Raw genomic sequence first — 20348 nt, forward strand, 5'->3', positions numbered from 1 at the left:
TGCTAATACGAGGATGTCCATGTCTTGTTCAATATTGGTGAAATTATGGTTATAATCTTGCATGTGTTGGCCGATGGCTGAAAACTTGTTGTATTTTATTGCGTTAGTGTGCTCGTGGTATCTGATAATGAAGTTTCTCCCGGTTTGCCCGATGTAGGTTTTTTTACAGGTGGTACATTTGATCCTATAAACTCCTGATTTTAAAAAACTGCTGGTCTTGTTGATGTGTGAAGTATTGTATAAAACATTCATGTTCTTATTGTTGGTTTTGAAGGCTATTTTAACGCCTTGTTTCTTAAAGATGTTGGTTAACTTGTAGATATCATTGTTGAACGTGAAGGTGGAAAATGTTAGAGGTTTGGTTATTTCTTTTTTGAGGGTAGTTTTTGGGCGATGTTTGTGTTTATTGATTATCCTTTCTATAAAATGATTGCTGAAGCCGTTGAATTTTGGGATTCCGCGGATTGTGTTGAGTTCGTTTTTTAGATCTTTATTGGACATAGGTATGCTGAAGGCTCGGTGAACTAGGCTGTTGTATGTGGCTCGTTTGTGGGACTGGGGGTGCACTGAATCTTGGCGAATGGTGGAGGCTGTTTGAGTGGGTTTTCTGAAAATTTTATAACTGAAAGAATCTGAGTTTCTAGTGATGGTTAAATCTAGAAAGTTGATTTTTTGATTTGATTCGGATTCTAGTGTGAATTTGATATGAGGATCAATATTGTTGAGTCTTAAGAGGGTGGTGGGTGCGTTAATTGATTTCTCATTCATGATTACAAAGACATCGTCGACATATCTGGCCCAAAAGAGAATGTTTTCGAATTCGTTGTCAATTTTGGTGTATTCGAGGAAGTCCAGGTATATTTCTGCTAAGATACCTGAGGCCGGTGACCCCATTGCCAAACCATTTTGTTGATATATGACATTGTCAAAAGTGAAGAAGTTATTGTCGATGATAAGTTTTAATATTGTGATAAAGTCTTGTATCTCTAGTTTGCTTAAGTGGCTGTTTTTGTTTAAATTGTTTATAATTATCGGAATTAATTTTGATACTTGTATGCTTGGGTACATGTTTACAATATCGAAAGAGTGGATGGAGTGATCCGGTTGCAAATTGAACTTGTTTAGTTTTTCTACTAGCTCAGATGTGTTTTTAATAGACTTTTTGGATAAGAATTGATAATTTTTTCTTAAGAAACATTGGATGAATTGTGATATTCTGTATAAGGGGCTCGGTCTATAGTTGATAATTGGCCGGATGGGAATTCCGGTTTTGTGAATTTTGGGAAGAGCTTTAGCAGTGGGGAGTCCTGGGTTCATATGTATGAGTTTGGATTTTTCCTGTTCGGTAAATAAAAATGAAGTGTTTTTAAGAGTTTGTTTAAGTAGTTTTTGAATTTTTTGGGTGGGGTCTTTTTTGATTATGGAAAATGAGCTGTCTGTGAAAAAGTTTTTTGTTTTTTCAATATATACTTTTTTATCCATGATAACTGTTGCATTGCCTTTGTCAGCTTTGGTTATGATGAGTTCGTTGTCTTTAATTTTCTTCTTGAGGGCGTATATGCGCTTTTGTTCAGCAATTTTTTCTTTATTATTGAGGTTATTTGCGGGGTTGGTTAAATTGTGGAGGATATCAGTCAGTTTCCTTTTAACATCGGTTCTAACCTCATTTTGCGTGTCTTCCGGTATTTTGCTGATGGCTAGCTCTGATTCTGTGATCATAGTAGCGGCTATGTTGAGGCTGTTCAAGTTTGGCCAGTTGTGTTTCGGTCCTTTGGATAAAGTTAAGTGTTCACTTTCACTTAAGGGCGTGTTAGATAGATTTACAACAGCTGGATGAAACTGCGTACGAACGAACGTGTTACTATTGGAGTTTCTAGTTTGTTGGTTATGTAGTTGGCAGTTTTTTAGCCTGTTGAGTTTATTCTCCAAATTTGACTGTTTTTTGGCTAGTTCGTAGAATAATTTGTTCTCTACTTCTTGATAGAATAGGACTCCCCACTGCTAAAGCTCTTCCCAAAATTCACAAAACCGGAATTCCCATCCGGCCAATTAACTATAGACCGAGCCCCTTATACAGAATATCACAATTCATCCAATGTTTCTTAAGAAAAAATTATCAATTCTTATCCAAAAAGTCTATTAAAAACACATCTGAGCTAGTAGAAAAACTAAACAAGTTCAATTTGCAACCGGATCACTCCATCCACTCTTTCGATATTGTAAACATGTACCCAAGCATACAAGTATCAAAATTAATTCCGATAATTATAAACAATTTAAACAAAAACAGCCACTTAAGCAAACTAGAGATACAAGACTTTATCACAATATTAAAACTTATCATCGACAATAACTTCTTCACTTTTGACAATGTCATATATCAACAAAATGGTTTGGCAATGGGGTCACCGGCCTCAGGTATCTTAGCAGAAATATACCTGGACTTCCTCGAATACACCAAAATTGACAACGAATTCGAAAACATTCTCTTTTGGGCCAGATATGTCGACGATGTCTTTGTAATCATGAATGAGAAATCAATTAACGCACCCACCACCCTCTTAAGACTCAACAATATTGATCCTCATATCAAATTCACACTAGAATCCGAATCAAATCAAAAAATCAACTTTCTAGATTTAACCATCACTAGAAACTCAGATTCTTTCAGTTATAAAATTTTCAGAAAACCCACTCAAACAGCCTCCACCATTCGCCAAGATTCAGTGCACCCCCAGTCCCACAAACGAGCCACATACAACAGCCTAGTTCACCGAGCCTTCAGCATACCTATGTCCAATAAAGATCTAAAAAACGAACTCAACACAATCCGCGGAATCGCAAAATTCAATGGCTTCAGCAATCATTTTATAGAAAGGATAATCAATAAACACAAACATCGCCCAAAAACTACCCTCAAAAAAGAAATAACCAAACCTCTAACATTTTCCACCTTCACGTTCAACAATGATATCTACAAGTTAACCAACATCTTTAAGAAACAAGGCATTAAAATAGCCTTCAAAACCAACAATAAGAACATGAATGTTTTATACAATACTTCACACATCAACAAGACCAGCAGTTTTTTAAAATCAGGAGTTTATAGGATCAAATGTACCACCTGTAAAAAAACCTACATCGGGCAAACCGGGAGAAACTTCATTATCAGATACCACGAGCACACTAACGCAATAAAATACAACAAGTTTTCAGCCATCGGCCAACACATGCAAGATTATAACCATAATTTCACCAATATTGAACAAGACATGGACATCCTCGTATTAGCAAACAAGGGCCCTTTACTGAACGTAATGGAAAATTACTACATACACCTAGACCAATACTTTAATGCCAGTCACAATCTCAATGAAATCTCAGAGAAACCCAACATACTCTTCGATCTATTTATCACTTTCCTCAGAAACAATAATGCAGCCAACCTAAACTCAATCCTAAATTTAATCAAAGGTACTTTTCCAAGACAATTACACTTTCTCCCGCACCCTTCAGCCCCACCTTAAGCCCTCTTCCTAAGCCATATTTCATTTCAATACAAGAACTTACTGATTTCCATGATTATAATTTTTACAACACCCCATTTATACTTTATTCTTTGTTAAAAACCTCTTATTATGTATATTCCTTGTATTATTAACTATTACCATAACATCTCATTTCACTTGTTATTCTTTAAAATAATATTGTCTTAGGATTTCGCCACAAATGATCTTTGCTCCAATACGGCTGATGATGACCCCTAGATGGGTCGAAACTAGTACCGGTACCGTATAATTTTGTAAATTTGTGAATATATTGTATTGAAAAGGTGGAAACATTTAAGTTATTATTATTATTACTTATATATTGTTCAATACGGACCAAAAACATGAAATTCATAACCATCAATGACTAAAGTGATCCTATGTGGTCATAAAAGAAGAAGAAGAAGAAGAAGAAGAAGAAGAAGCAAAAATACGTATTGTGTATAAGTTTAACCTCAAAATCTATATAGTCAAAAGCTGTAGAAAACTCTATAATTTTCGTATATTAGGTGCATTCTGCTATATAATTTGGTATATATGAAGGGTTCTGGAAACTTACTGTAAGGTTTATTATCCAGATACATGTAGAGACATTAGGAATGTTGGAGAGATTTCCATGTGTATTGGTAAACAGCAAACGAAAGTACGACCTGGATCCATTACTGGAGTACTCCATTCGACTAGCTGGTCGATCGATGGTGCGAGTATGTTCCATTTAGAGTGTTGTAAGAACCCTTCCAGAAACTGATAATTCTAAATGGTTGATCGAACGGTATATATATATATGGGTGTCAGTGAGGGAATGGAGTGTTGGACTCGGAGTGACTATTGGGCTCCGAGGTGGAATCAGTTCAACAGAGTGTGTGTTATACAGAGCGAGTCAGTGTTATTGATATCTGTACTTGTCAGAATCAACTTCAAGGTACTCCGCTATTGATTTTTTTTTTTGCTATTTGCTTTTCGTTGCACCGACACAAATAGGTCTTATGGCAACGATGGGACAGGAAAGGCCTAGGAATTGGAAGGAAGTGGCCCTGGCCTTAATTAAGGAACAGCCCTGGTATTTGCCTGGTGTGAAAATGGGAAACCACGGAAAACCATCTTCAGGGCTGCCGATAGTGGGGCTCGAACCCACTATCTCCCGATTACTGGATACTGGCCGCACTTAAGCGACTGCAGCTATCGAGCTCGGTACTCCGCTATTAAGTGTTGTAGTGTCACTTGCTACTGTGTACAATTGTATGTTGTGGCTTACAGTGACAATAAAGTAGTTTACACAAAGAAGTGAACGTGTTCTCGTGTGATATTTATTTACATCAAATAAAATCGCATTCAGAGCGATAGGTTATGGAGTCGACAGACGTTATTGTGAAGAGTTTCTTGAAGACGGGCATCGCAAATGCGTTAGACGGAAGTCAGGATGATGCAGTATGGGATGGTGACCAGAATGATGCACGTGACAACAGCTCGGAGACTGAAGACAGTGACAATGAATAGGGTAATGCCAGTAGTCTTGTTTCAATAGCCTAATGCAAATTTTACACTTTTTCGGGAATACGATCCTTTGCACACAAATCTCCACATATATCACGCACCGAGAATGTTCACACTTATGTTTTGTGAAAAAAGTACGAGTTAGATGCGAGGAAATACAGCATAAAGCTTCTAGTACCATCTGGGAGAGGTTGGTCCTTGGTATAAATTTTGAAGAGGAATGGGGCAATAACACTTGCTTTGGGGTAGACCATTCTTTTGTTTCCTCCAATGACTACACCAACCTTGGAATTCTTCAAAGAATGTACAATTATGATAAAAGACTGCTAACAATTTGGGTAATCTCATAGAGTTTACCTAACAGTATACGGTGGGTTAACTGTGTCGGTGATGGCTACCAGCAAATCTCAGATATTACGAATTAAGAACGTCAGTGGGTACTTAATCCACAGGACATCTATACGATAACCAGTGTGGCTGAGCTGTCTATACAGGAGTGAGAATTTTTCATTAATTAGGAATAGGACCAGGAAGGAAGCAGTTATATCTTATATCCCATTCAAGCATAGATTCTTGGCTAAATGGATAATTCAAATGAATCAAACAGCATGTAAATGACAAAAGTGATATTCATCATAAAAATAGGTATTTCAAATACCAAAACTTCTCTTCTGCAATAAAATGAAAGTCTGTAAAAACAGAGGATTACATTTTGTAAACTTTCTATCTAACTTCAAATAATAATAATAATAATAATAATAATAATAATAATAATAATAATAATAATAATAATAATAATTGTACCGGGAGGTACACCCCTACGCCGCACATTTAAATCTAGTGCCTAAATGAACTCCTCTATTGGTGAAACAGTGAAATTTAAACTACACCAACTTAGAAATTTACTCAGAAGAGGTCACCACTAAAATATGATGTAATTTTGATATTGTGAAGTTTCCTGAACTGACTGTATTTCTACTAGTTTTGTTTGCTATCCATCAAGAAGTTTTGGACATTCTTCCACAGATGTCATTACTAAAAACTATGATCATGCACCCTGGTGCGAGGTGTAAGAACTTATAATTCAAAGAAGTTTTGTATTCACAAGTTTTTTTTTTACTGGCTGATGTTCATTTATTTTTGGGTTTGCAATATTTTCTTTTTATTTCCACCAGTTTTGAATCTAGCTACTCCTTAATTTCTGTAATTAATTTTCTACCAATCACAGTCGTCTTCTTTGATTTTGAGTGTAACTTTTAAACTGACTAATAAACATGAGAGGGTGTGGCTAGTTTAATCTTGAATGATCTCAAACTTTCCCCGAGAGTTTATAGACTGCGGATTTTGTTGCTTCAGGGCCAATTGATCGTCATCTTACTAAGTGTGTGTGTCAAAGTAGGAGGCGGGCGGCCTCTTTCATCAGGCAGCAGTACATTGACAAGGTAATGGCCACATAACCTCTTTATTTCTTGCTAGCTCCGCAGTTTAACCTGAGGGAAAGGTCCGAATCATTAACTACGTAACCTAGTTTTCCTAAAAATGTAACTTTCTGCTGGCTAATGTAAAAACTTCAGTAAATCTTTAACTGGGAATCGGGGATAGAGAGTGATGTACCCTCTCGAGTTCCCCTTCATATTGGTTTGAGGTGACTACATTTTGTAATTGGTTTTCTTCTTTTCTGTAATGTTATAATCTATTCTTGTACGAGTCACCTCCATAGTTTGGGAATAGCCCCTGTTTCATCGGGCTAGTGCCCTTTAGGTTTTAAGTGTTCATATCTAGGAGTGCAGGTATTCGCCTCCATTCATTGTGTTCGGGCCATTTATTTAGCCGTTATTCTTGTTCCATGAAGGCCCAGTAGGTTGGGTATTAAATACCCCTGTATAATCGAGAAATTGTAAGTTGATGTTGCCTTGAGTAGGCTTGAGAAACTGAGAGCCTGTTAGCTCTTTTCCAAAGTTTTGTATAATTAATGAATACCTCTTGAAGGCTAGATGTTGTAATGTTGGGAGCAAGTGCTCTTTCAATTAGGGGATTTCTGCCCTTGTATAAATTTGTGCTCTTTGGTAAATTTGAGCTAGTAGCTCAGGAAATGTAAAGGTAGGGACTTAAAGCCCAAAGTGTGAAGATTCTGTATCTTGGATTTTTCCCCATGTTGTTTAATGATTGCTACTACTCTGGTCATGGGGGATTCCATCGTTCCATTGTTAGACACGTGGGGAAAGTGTGTGAAGGAAAGGGAACCAGGGTAGAATGTTATCCAGGAATTAGTTTGAGCCAGATGTTGAGAAAAGTAGAAGGTAGAAGAGAGGGAGGAGGGGAAGGAGAAGGTGGTAGTGTTTCACATTGGTACCAACAACATAAGGCAAGCTGATATAAGTACCAACATAGTTGGAGATGTGTGGGATCTGGGAAATGCAGCACGGGTGAAGTTTAAGAAAGCGGAGATTGATATTAGTGGAATACTGTGTAGGAGGGATACTGACTGGAGGGTGATTGGGGATTTAAATGAGACTATGGAGTGGGTATGTGGGAAACTGGGAGTGAAATTTCTAGATCCTAATGGGTGGGTAGGAGATAGGGATCTGCGCTCAGATGGCCTTCACTTAAACCGCAGTGGTACGTATAAGTTAGGAAATTTGTTAGGAAGGGTAATAGGGAGGTACATTCAGGGAAACGGGATGGCCTAGGGAGCGGTGATAAGGGAACAGGGAACTGAAAATCAAGTAGGGATGACATAAAATTGTTAGTGTTGAACTGTAGAAATATTGTAAAGAAAGGAATAGAATTGAGTAATTTAATAGATATATATTTACCAGATATTGTAATAGGAGTTGAATCATGGCTGAGAAATGATATAATGGATGCAGAAATTTTCTCACGGAATTGGAGTGTTTATCGTAGAGATAGGATAGGAATGGTGGGAGGGGGAGTATTCATTCTGGTGAAAGAAGAATTTGTAAGATACGAAAAAGTTAAAGATGAGACACATGAAATTCTAGGTGTAAGGCTTATTTCTAAAGATAATAGGCAACTTGATATATTTGGAGTGTAAAGACCGGGAAAGGGTAGCACTGACACGGATTCAGAATTATTTGATAAGATAATCAGCTATGTAGGAAACGACAAGGAAAGAAATGTGATTGTAGCGGGAGATCTGAATTTACCAGATGTCAATTGGGAAGGAAATGCAAATGACAGGAAGCATGACCAACAAATGGCAAATAAGTTAATATGGGAAGGACAGCTGATTCAGAAAGTGATGGAACCAACCAGAGGGAAAAATATCCTGGATGTGGTGCTGATAAAACCAGACGAGCTCTATAGAGAAACTGAAGTAATAGATGGTATTAGTGGTCATGAAGCTGTTTTTGTTGTAGTTATAAATAAATGTGATAGAAAGGAATGTCTTAAAAGTAGGACTATTAGGCAGTACCATATGGCTGATAAAGCAGGCATGAGGCAGTTTCTAAAACGTAACTATGATCGGTGGAAAACGGTAAATAAAAATGTAAACAGACTCTGGGATGGGTTTAAAGAAATTGTTGAGGAATGCGAAAATAGGTTTGCACCTTTAAGGGAGGTAAGGAATGATAAAGACCCATTTATTATAATAGAGAAATAAAGAGACTAAGAAGAAGGTGCAGATTGGAAAGAAATAGAGTTAGAAATGGCTGTGGAAGTAAGAGAAATTGAAGGAACTTACTAGAAAATTGAATCTAGCAAAGAAGGCAGCTAAGGATAACATGATGGCAAGCATAATTGGCAGTCATACAAATTTTAGTGAAAAGTGGAAGGGTATGTATAGGTATTTTAAGGCAGAAACAGGTTCCAAGAAGGACATTCCAGGAATAATTAATGAACAAGGGGAGTGTGTATGTGAGGATCTTCAAAAGGCAACAGTATTCAGTCAGCAGTATGTAAAGATTGTTGGTTACAAGGATAATGTCCAGATAGAGGAGGAGACTAAGGCTAAAGAAGTATTAAAATTTACATATGATAACAATGACATTTACAATAAGATACAAAAGTTGAAAACAAGAAAAGCGGCTGGAATTGATCAGATTTCTGGGGATATACTAAAGACAATGGGTTGGGATATAGTACCATATCTGAAGTACTTATTTGATTATTGATTGGTCGGAGGAGCTATACCAGATGAATGGAGAGTTGCTATAGTAGCCCCTGTGTATAAAGGAAAGGGTGATAGACATAAAGCTGAAAATTACAGGCCAGTAGGTTTGACATGCATTGTATGTAAGCTTAGGGAAGGCATTCTTTCTGATTATATTAGACATGTTTGTGAAATTAATAACTGGTTCGATAGAAGGCAGTTCGGTTTTAGGAAAGTTATTCCACTGAAGCTCAACTTGTAGGATTCCAGCATGATATAGCAGATATCTTGGATTCAGGAGATCAAATGGACTGTATCGCGATTGACCTGTCTAAAGCATTTGATAGGGTGGATCATGGGAGACTACTGGCAAAAATGAATGCAATTGGACTAGACAAAAGAGTGACTGAATGGGTTGCTACATTTCTAGAAAATAGATCTCAGAAAATTAGAGTAGGTGAAGCTTTATCTGACCCTGTAATAATTAAGAGGGGAATTCCTCAAGGCAGTATTATCGGACCTTTATGTTTTCTTATATATATAAATGATATGAGTAAAGGAGTGGAATCAGAGGTAAGGCTTTTTGCGGATGATGTTATTCTCTATAGAGTAATAAATAAGTTACAAGATTGTGAGCAACTGCAACGTGACCTCGAAAATGTTGTGAGATGGACAGCAAGCAATGGTATGTTGATAAACGGGGTTAAAAGTCAGGTTGTGAGTTTCACAAATAGGAAAAGTCCTCTCAGTTTTAATTACTGCATTGATGGGGGTGAAAGTTCCCTTTGGGGATCATTGTAAGTATCTAGGTGTTAATATAAGGAAAGATCTTCACTGGGGTAATCACATAAATGGGATTGTAAATAAAGGGTACCGATCTCTACACATGGTTATGAGGGTGTTTAGGGGTTGTAGTAAGGATGTAAAGGAGAGTGCATATAAGTCTCTGGTAAGACCCCAACTAGAGTATGGTTCCAGTGTATGGGACCCTCACCAGAATTACCTGATTCAAGAACTGGAAAAAATCCAAAGAAAAGCAGCTCAATTTGTTCTGGGTGATTTCCGACAAGAGAGTAGCGTTACAAAAATGCTGCAAAGTTTGGGCTGGGTAGAGTTGAGAGAAAGAAGGAGAGCTGCTTGACTAAGTGGTATGTTCTGAGCTGTCAGCGCAGAGATGGCGTGGAATGACATTAGTAGACGAATAAGTTTGAGTGGTGTTTATAAAAGTAGGAAAGATCACAATATGAAGATAAAGTTGGAATTCAAGAGGACAAACTGGGGCAAATATTCATTTATAGGAAGGGGAGTTAGGGATTGGAATAACTTACCAAGGGAGATGTTCAATAAATTTCCAATTTCTTTGAAATCATTTAGGAAAAAGCTAGGAAAACAACAGACAGGGAATCTGCTACCTGGGTGACTGCCCTAAATGCAGATCAGTATTGATTGATTGTACCTGTAAAATTGTTTGTTTAAGTTTGAAGTTTTGGAAATATAACCCTCAGTTTAAGTTAAATTCAATTCTTCACATTCACCCCGGCACCTTCTTTCACCTCTGAGTTCCACAGATACCCCGGAATAATAATAATAATAATAATAATAATAATAATAATAATAATAATAATAATAATAATAATAATAATAATAATAAGTCTGCAGAAAACTTCTGAGCAGAGGTGCTCGCTCTGAGAAACGAATTGGAATGGAGCTTCCTGAAACATAAAATAAACTAACACTCAAGCAACAATTGCAAGCAGTAATCAAAGATTTAAAGAAGCACTCTACACATTATTATTATTATTTATTCTAGCACTTTTATATTTTTTAAGAAGTTGCCACTCTTATTTGCACATCAGCAAGCAAAAAAAGTTCGCACAGAATTTTAATTTAACGTCTATTTCAGGAACGCATATATCATTAATACAGCTTCCTTTTACATACCTCGGGGAGACTCCATTGGGGAGTAAAAATTTCGGACAGATTCTTGGATATCATCATTAGGAGGTAAAGTCTGTAGAAAACTTTTGAGCAGAGGTGCTCGCTCTGAGAAACGACTTGGAATGGAGCTTCCTGAAACATAAAATAAACTAACACTCAAGCAACAATTGCAAGCAGTAATCAAAGATTTAAAGGAGCACTCACTCTACACATGTTTGAGTTGCTGTACAGGACAAGGCATAGTTCAACGTATATAAATAAAATTACTACAGTTAATCAGTTAATGTTAATATCTATAGGCCTATATAATTTGAACATGTAAGACAATATTTTGAGACAACTGCAATACTAATGCCTATGTGTTATACATCAAAAGAAAAGTCTCCATCTCAGGATTACTAGAAAAATATTATTTATTTCATCAAATCCTTTATTTGCGTAAAATAGTCATCTATTCGAATGATACGATACTTAGGTCGTTACAATTAACCATCTTCGCCAGTAGATGGCTCTATGAAAGTTATCTCTGCTATCTTTCTATGAAAGCCTGACAGAAGGTTTTATGAAAGTTGTCTATGCAGATCTTTCTATGTTAACCTGATAGAAAGCTCTGTGAAATGAAGTTAGCACATCTCTCTTTAGAAGTTCCAGGAGGCTGCCAGAAAACATATGTTTATTCAAGTTTGGTACACATGATTATTAGCAGAGGTGAGACTGCAATCACTGCTGCTGCATGGACAACAATTGCAGCTCCGTTATTACCAGATGGTAAGTCAATTCACAACAAAACTTTTGGTTTGCCTGTTTCAGTTACAGGAAGTCGAGTTTCATGTATTAAATGGAACAGCTCAGAAGCAGATAGGTGTATTTTGAAAAATCAGCTGTTATTATTATTGATGAAAATGGTTATACCGCCTACTAAAGTGTCTGTGGAAACACAAATGTGCACCAGAAGACTGGAATGCGGAATAATAATACCAGTGTTTAAGAAAGGGGACAAGAAAGTTTGCGGTAACTATAGAGAAATCCCAGTTATACCGCAGGTAGTTAAAATACTGGAAAGGATATTAGAAAGAATGAAGGAGGGTTACAAGAGGAACAATATGGCTTCAGGAGTGGAAGATCTACAGTAGACCCAATCTTTAGCATGAGACAGCTGATCGAAAAGAACTTGGAATATGGAAAGGATCTGGCCATGACTTTCATAGATATAGAAAAGGCATGTCATAGTGTCCCCAGGGAGAAGGTTTGGGAAACCATGGTTAAAAATAGACTCAGAAGAAAAATGTTAGAAATGGTGCAAGCAATGCACAACAACTGTGTTAGCATAGGACTGACACCAGTTGGAAAGACAGAATGGCTTAGGAATAAGACTGGACTAAGATAGAGGAGTGTGCTGTCACCTCATTTGTTTATTGTGGTCATGGATAAAATTGTAAAGGAAACAAAGGAAGCCTATGGAGATAAAGAGATGAAGATACTGCTATTTGCAGATGATGTGATCTGAGGAAAGGGTAGCAAAGAAGTGCAACAACTAGATATACTGAACAAAAAAACTGAGAAGTATGGAATGAAAATCAGTACAGAGAAACGCAAGACTATGGTGATGTCGAGAGGAGAAAGGCAAGGAAGGAGCACTGTAAAAATGGGAAGTTAGTCTAGAAATTTTGGACAGCTTTAAATACCAAGGAAGTGAATTCATACAAAATGCTAGGGTGGATATGGAGATTAGCAGGAGGGTACAGCAGGGCAATCCATTCTATCAAAGTGTAAGAAAACTTGTTTGGAGCAAAGAAGTTCCAAGGAAAAGAAAAGAGATGATGTACAAAATGTACTATGTACCCATACTGACTTATGCAGCTGAGACTGGGACTTTGACGAGCAGGCAAGAGAGTAGAATTCAAGCCAGTGAGATGAAATTCATGAGAAGTATGATAGAAAAGACAAGGGAAGACAGAGTGAGAAATTAAGATATTAGGAAGGAAGTTGGGATAGGAAATCTAAGTGACAGATGTTTGAGGCAAAGTGCGAGGGCAAGAGAGCAAGAGGAAGACCTGGAACAAGATGGATTAAATCAGTAAAGAGCAGCATAAGAAGACGAAAATTAGACAGGGACAAGATCGTGGAAGAATGGTGGAAGGGAAAAGGAAGATGGAGTAGTGCCTTAAATACCCCGACTCGGCAGGAGCTGGATAAGGGGAAATGACGATGATGATGATTATTATTATTATTGATGAAACTTCAATGATTCCTGCATTTGCAGAAAATTACATTGATCGCCTACTAAAGGACATTGTGTGGTGCGAAAAAAATTGGGTGGTAAGATTATCATATTTGGGGGGAGATTTTGGCCAAGTTCTGCCCGTGGTATCCAAAGGTGGAGGAGCTCAGGTAACTGAGTCATCCATTCAACATGCACAAATATGGCCAAGAATTAAAGTATTGCACTTGAAAACAAATATGTGTGCAAAGCCTTCTGAAAAGGAATTCACGATATGGTTACTACAATTAGGAAATAATGAAATTAAAAGTGCATATTGATTCTGAAGGTGATCGGGATCAGATACCGAGAATGAAGAATTATCTACAATCTGTATAAAAATCCATCTAAAGTAATAAGAATGAAGGGCTTTAAAAAAGAAGCAGCAATCCAGAGAGGAATGAGGCTGCAGTTTGTCCCCCTCATTTTCAATGTTTATATTGAACACGTGGTAAAGGAATCAAAGAGGAAAGGGAATCACAATCCAAGGACAGGAAATCAAAACCCTGAGATTTAGAAAGAAAGAAAATAGAAGCTTTGATGAGAAGAAGAGACAGAATGATAGGACACATCTTAAGACACCCAGGACTTGTTCAGTTGGTTTTTGATGGAAGTGTAGGTGGTAAGAATGGTAGGGGTAGACCAAGGTATGAATATGCAAAGAAGAATAGAGCAGATGTACGATGCAGTATACGTAGAAATGAAAAGGTTAGCACAGGATAGGGTGGCATGAAGGGCTGCATCAAACCAGTTTATGGAACGATGACTCAAATGAAAAATGAAATGGCGTATGGCTTTTAGTGCCGGGAGTGTCCAAGTACATGTTCGGCTCACCAGATGCAGGTCTTTTGATTTGACGCCGGTAGGCGACTTGCAGGTCGTGATGAGGATGAAATGATGATGAAGACGACACATACACCCAGCCCCCGTGCCAAAGGAACTAACCAATGGTGATTAAAATTCCCGACCTTGCCGGGAATCAAACCCGAGACCCCTGTGACCAAAGGCCAGCACGCTAATCATTTAGCCATGGAGCCGGCATGACTCAAATATTTCTCTTTTGATGACTCAAATAACAACAAAAGAGAAATAGAGAATTATATTATTAGGGTTCCCAATGACTTCATAAGTAACGATTCGTCCATAAGTCACGTCTTTGGCAATTGTATAGACTTTAATTCTTCAGCTTATTATGTATGTATGTATGTATGTATGTTGGGTAATCAGCCCGAAGGCTGGTTTGATCCTCTGCAGCTTCGCCAACAGCTGTCATAAATAGCCTAGGCGTCACTGAAGAGGCGTACTAGGGAAACGAGGAGTGAGGTAGTTTCCCGTTGCTTTCCTCACCGAGCCAGCAGTTGCTCTTACATATCAGTCTGCCAAGCCCACTGAAATGTATGCACCAACTGACCCTATGAGCGATATTTTCACACCATTCATAACAGGGACTGGCTGCATAAGGAATGGTATTACTAGCATCACTCATACCTCAGTCACTTTCATATTGTCAAAGCCAAGGATGAGACTGTGACAGGTCAATGAAAGTAACAAATTTGATATAGCCCATACCAGAAGACATAGTGCACTGTAAACACTACATCTCGCCAGCAAAGGCATCAGCTTATTATAACAGAGCAATTGTCAGTCCCTTCAATGATGACAGTAACAGCATAAATGAAGACATTCTTCACCTAATCCCAGGAAGTTATAAGGAATACAACATTGTCGATACTCTGTTGTGAGATGATGATACTGACACGGATTTCGTAAGCAACATATCCATACACTACATTACGCCGTCTGGAATCCTCCACATGTATAAAATTTAAAAGTTTTTTAAAAATAGAAAAATGCTATTTATATGGGCCGTCGACCTAAGATCTTTTGCTCCTACTTTGCACCATATGTTATGAACCTGCGTGTATTTGGAAATGGCGGAAGTGTAAAGTGTTGAATGTGAGGAAAGGAACATTAAGGATGACACAAACACTCAGTCCCCAGGCCAGAGATATTAATCATTTACAATTAAAAACCCCTGACCCGGCCAGGAATCGAACCCAGGGCCACCGGGTGACAGGCGGACGCGTTGCCCCCTACAACGCGGGCCCGGAATAAATTGAAAGTTAGTGTGATTGTAATGCTCATAATAAATATTCACATGGCCTTTGGTTTAGTGAACTAACTACATACATTATAGAGAAAAGTATGAAAAAATTATAAAATTAGAAGTGCTTCCAAGAATCAGGTAATTTATCTACCTAGGATTGATTTGGTGTCTACTGACAGTAACCTACCTTTCAAATTTAAATGGAGGCAGTTCCAGTTATGTCTTATTTTTGCAATGACCATTAACAAAGGACAGGGTCAAAGTTTCAACAAAATAGATACTGAATTTACTCGTGTATTAGACCCCCTTTCCCCCCCCCAATTTTACAGCCAAAAAGTAAAGGGGGTCCAATATGCGATAACCTCAAATTTTGTGCAGTGAATACATGACTTCTAGGCTATAAAGAGCTATAAATTGTACAAGTAAATATTCTACACTGTTCTTTAACAAACTTATGAATTAATTTGAGTTATACTGGCTATATTCGTTGGAAAGCATTATTTCTAAATGTAAAAAGTCAATAAATGGTAAACACGACTTTTAGGCCTACATATAAAGTAAATATCATCCGTTCTAGTTACTCATATCACGTCATTCGTTTCATATCATTAATTCCTCTGATGAGGTCGACATCAGGAAGGGCGTACGGTCATAAAAACTTGCTACGAAGATTCGTCTCACTTCATACTTGATCCCGTAGAGAAAAGGGATGAGAGTATCGTATTATCATATTAAGCAATAATGAAACAAAATAACTCAATGGCCAGTCATTTGTCTCTGTCAGTTGAGCAGTAGACCTATCACACAGTACACCTAATCACTGCTTTCATTTTAATTGTCTTGCGCCCCTAACTTCCCTACTACCGGCGTGTCGTCATTCCAAGTGACATCATCTTCACCGCCATCTCGTCAGCCATGCACTGCTATCAAGACCGAGAGCATTCGAGGTCTCCTCTTTTTGAACGTTTAAAAAAAAAATTTCATTCCTGACTATAGAGTCGAAACTGTGTGAAGCTATTCCCAAATGCTTTCTGGAGATGGTCTCTAATATTCCCAGCTGGTGTATGTGTAGCAGAAGCCACTCCTTCTGAATAAAGCCTTGTTGTTGAAAGCGTGCCAAACCACCAGCTGATAACTAGCGTACGTTATGAATTGTATTTCTGATGTAATGCACAGTGACTGGAAGCATTCTTTTGATAACTGTGGCTGTTGAAAACCAGACCCTTATTTTTAAGTATATTTCATGCTTGTTCTCTACATTTATCACATCAGGATTTACCTAAACAGCTGTAAAGGAGATAAGAGAGACCGCATTGTTTAGGTTAGGTATGCTATCGCCCGGATAGCGCCAAAAATTCCACGTTGGAAAGAATAAAAATAAATAACAGGAAATTTTGCCACATTTATGGACATCTACAGGTGTGGTGGTAATCCGTTTTATTATCATAATGTTTAATTTTGTACGTTCATTGTCTCCAATTTTTTATAAACACATACCCTAGTATGTTTTGTTTGGTGTCTCCGAAAATCGTTGAAAGTAAAAGAGGACATAAAAAAATCAATATCAGTATTATTATTCGTTAGGTACGTTGGCCGAAAATTACAAGCCAGTAAGCTTGACATGCACTGCATGTTCGCTTTGGTTGATGATGATCATAATGATGATGCTTCTTGTTTAAAGAAGCCTAACATCTAGGTCATTGGCCCCTAATGGTACGAAATGTAATGACAAATTAGGTCCAAAATCCTCCACTGACCAGAATTCAAAACGTCAGGACGTAGAATGAATAGATGGATATGAATTTAAAACAATCAGTGGATCCGACCCGCAGTGCCTCCCATTCACAAAAACTGATGTAAAACAATAGTATTACTGACCAAGGGACTGTTTCTAAAGCACAATACTGAAACGTTGATACTTGCAGTCTAAAGGGGTCCAAAATCCAAGTCATCGGCCCCTCATAATGGTACTTATCGTAAGGAAAGTAGAACCATGGTATTTGTCATGGTGCGGTACTATTCAAAAGTAGTGTAGACTCGCGGTATTCCACACATTATGGTACTACTCACAGGTAATGAAATTTGCACATGTAATACAGACCTATGGTGTTTCGCATATTGCAGCGCCATTTACAGGCAACGCAAACATATGGTGTTCATCACATAAGTGTACTAACCACAGGGACTCGTACTATCCTGTGGTGTTCCTCATATAGTGGGTACTAATCACAGGTACTGCAAAAGCCGACAGTGTACTCTAAGTGGGGGGCTGAACGCATGGTGCTCCTGCGTGCTACTAATCACAAACCTATTTGGTACCTAACATACTGGTACTACACGCAACTAAAAGCAACCCATGGTGTTCCCCGTATGGTGGTACTAATCAAAAGTAGTTTCATGGTTCTAATACAATCATCCCTTGATCATCCCTTTTAGTAGCTTCTTACGACAGGCAGAGGATACCGTGGGTGTATTCTTTGTCTGCGCCACCCACAGGGGGTTGTGTGTTTGGTCCGCGAGAGGTATTTTATTTCCCTCAAGTCCGCCGGCAAGCCGATTAGGACCCCAGTATCCGCCACCTGGGGGGCGCGCCATGTGGGAGTATCACCTCTCCCCCTGCTACGCCAGCATAGTAGGTTTGTGGTTTAAGCTTTGGGAAGGCATTCTCTTTGATTATATTAAGACATGTTTCCAAATTAATAATGGGTTCGATAGAAGGTAATTTGAGTTTAGGAAAGGTTATTCCACTGAAGCTCAACTTATAGGATTCCAGCAAGATATAGCATATATCTTTGATTCAGGAGGACAAATGGACTGTATTGTAACTGATCTGTCTAAAGCATTTGATAGGGTGGATCATGGGAGTCCACTGGTAAAAATGAATGCAATTGGACTAGACAAAAGAGTGACTGAATGGGTTGCTATATTTCTAGCAAATAGATCTCAGAGATTTTTTTTTTTTTTTTTTTTTTGCTAGGGGCTTTACGTCGCACCGACACAGATAGGTCTTATGGCGATGATGGGATAGGAAAGACATAGGAGTTGGAAGGAAGCGGCCGTGGCCTTAATTAAGGTACAGCCCCAGCATTTGCCTGGTGTGAAAATGGGAAACCACGGAAAACCATCTTCAGGGCTGCCGATAGTGGGATTCGAACCTACTATCTCCCGGATGCAAGCTCACAGCCGCGCGCCTCTACGCGCACGGCCAACTCGCCCGGTGATCTCAGAGAATTACAGTAGGCGAAGCTTTATATGACCCTGTATTAATTAATTAAGAGGGGAATTCCTCAAGGTAGTATTATTGGACCTTTATGTTTTCTTATATATATAAATGATATGAGTAAAGGAGTGGAATTGGAGATAAGGCTTTTTTGCAGATGATATTCTGTATAAATAAGTTACAAGATTGTGAGCAACTGCAAAATGACCTTGATAATGCTGTAAGATGGACAGCAGGCAATGGTATGATGATAAACGGGGTTAAAAGTCAGGTTTCACAAATAGGAAAAGTACTCACAGTTTTAATTACTGCATTGATGGGTTGAAATTTCCTTATGGGGATCACTGTAAGTACCTAGGTGTTAATATAAGGAAAGATCTTCATTGGGGTAATCTCATAAACTAGATTGTATAAAAAGGGGTACAGATCTCTGCACATGGTTATGAGGGAGTTTAAGGGTTTTAGTAAGGATGTAAAGGGGAGGGCATATAAGTCTCTGGTAAGACCCCAACTAGAGTACGGTTCCAGTGTATGGAACCCTCAGCAGGATTACTTGATTCAAGAAATGGAAAAAATACAAAGAAAAGCAGCTCGATTTGTTCTGGGCTATTTCCGACAAAAGAGTAGCGTAACAAAAATGTTGCAAAGTTTGATCTGGGAAGATTTGGAAGAAAGAAGACGAGCTGCTCAACTAAGTGGTATGTTGCAGGCTATACATTTCATTTTTTGTCCGTATTGAAGATCTACTTGTGATACAAATTCTTATAATTTTATTAAATACCACCAATTCAATACATAATAAGCTAATGAAGACTTAAATCTTTATTAAATTGTTAATATGGTACATGTTTCACTCCTTTTTGTGAGCATCATCAGCCAATTATCATTTACCCAAGGTTTGATTAAGATCGTGAACATATTCTACTGAGCTAAAATATGCTTTGTAAGCATGAGTGACAAATCTTATAATATTTTACAAATCTTATACTTGGCTGATGCTCACAAAAAGGAGCGAAACATGTACCATATTAACAATTTCATAAAGATGTAAGTCCTCATAAGCTTATTATGTATTGAACAGGTGGTATTTAATAAAATTATAAGAATTTGTATCATTTATTTATTTATTTATTGTCTTGTTTTATATGGCGGGTATGTTCTGAGTGGTCAACGGAGAGATGGCGTGGAATGACATTAGTAGGCAAATAAGTTTGAGTGACGTCTTTAAAAGTAGGAAAGATCACAATATGAAGATAAAGTTGGAGTTCAAGAGAACAAATTGGGGCAAATATTCGTTTAAAGGAAGAGGAGTTAGGGACTGGAATAACTTACTAAGGCAGATGTTCAATAAATATCCAATTTCTTTGAAATTATTTAAGAAAATACTAGGAAATCAACAGAGAGGGTATCTGCCACCTGGACAACTGTCCTAAATGCAGATCAGTATTGATTGAGTAAAACAATTGTGATTGGATTGTTTTTATCATGTTTTAAACCTACTGTTCACCAAAAAAAAGAAAACCTATATTGGCCCAAGTTAAGAAATATTAAACGATCACTTTGTTAATGATCTTGCCTCCCTTATGAACAATAGTATCACACTGCAGTAGATGGAAAGTAACCCCTATTACCCCCTCTTGCTTAAAGGAATATAAAATATGTCAGCT

General features: G+C 37.8%; 1 protein-coding gene across 4 annotated transcripts in view; it reads right to left on the bottom strand.

Annotated features, from left to right (window-relative positions):
• The window catches only part of LOC136874066 (steroidogenic acute regulatory protein-like), a 158812-nt gene that overhangs the window by 56461 nt on the left and 82003 nt on the right, over positions 1-20348 (bottom strand). For all 4 annotated transcript variants that reach the window (XM_067147588.2, XM_067147586.2, XM_067147587.2 and 1 more), the window contains one exon: positions 11098-11226. In XM_067147588.2, the coding sequence (XP_067003689.2) occupies positions 11098-11226 (129 nt within the window). The remainder of the gene's footprint in view (positions 1-11097; positions 11227-20348) is intronic.

The sequence above is a fragment of the Anabrus simplex genome, chromosome 5, assembly GCF_040414725.1.
Source record: "Anabrus simplex isolate iqAnaSimp1 chromosome 5, ASM4041472v1, whole genome shotgun sequence".
Taxonomy (NCBI): domain Eukaryota; kingdom Metazoa; phylum Arthropoda; class Insecta; order Orthoptera; family Tettigoniidae; genus Anabrus; species Anabrus simplex.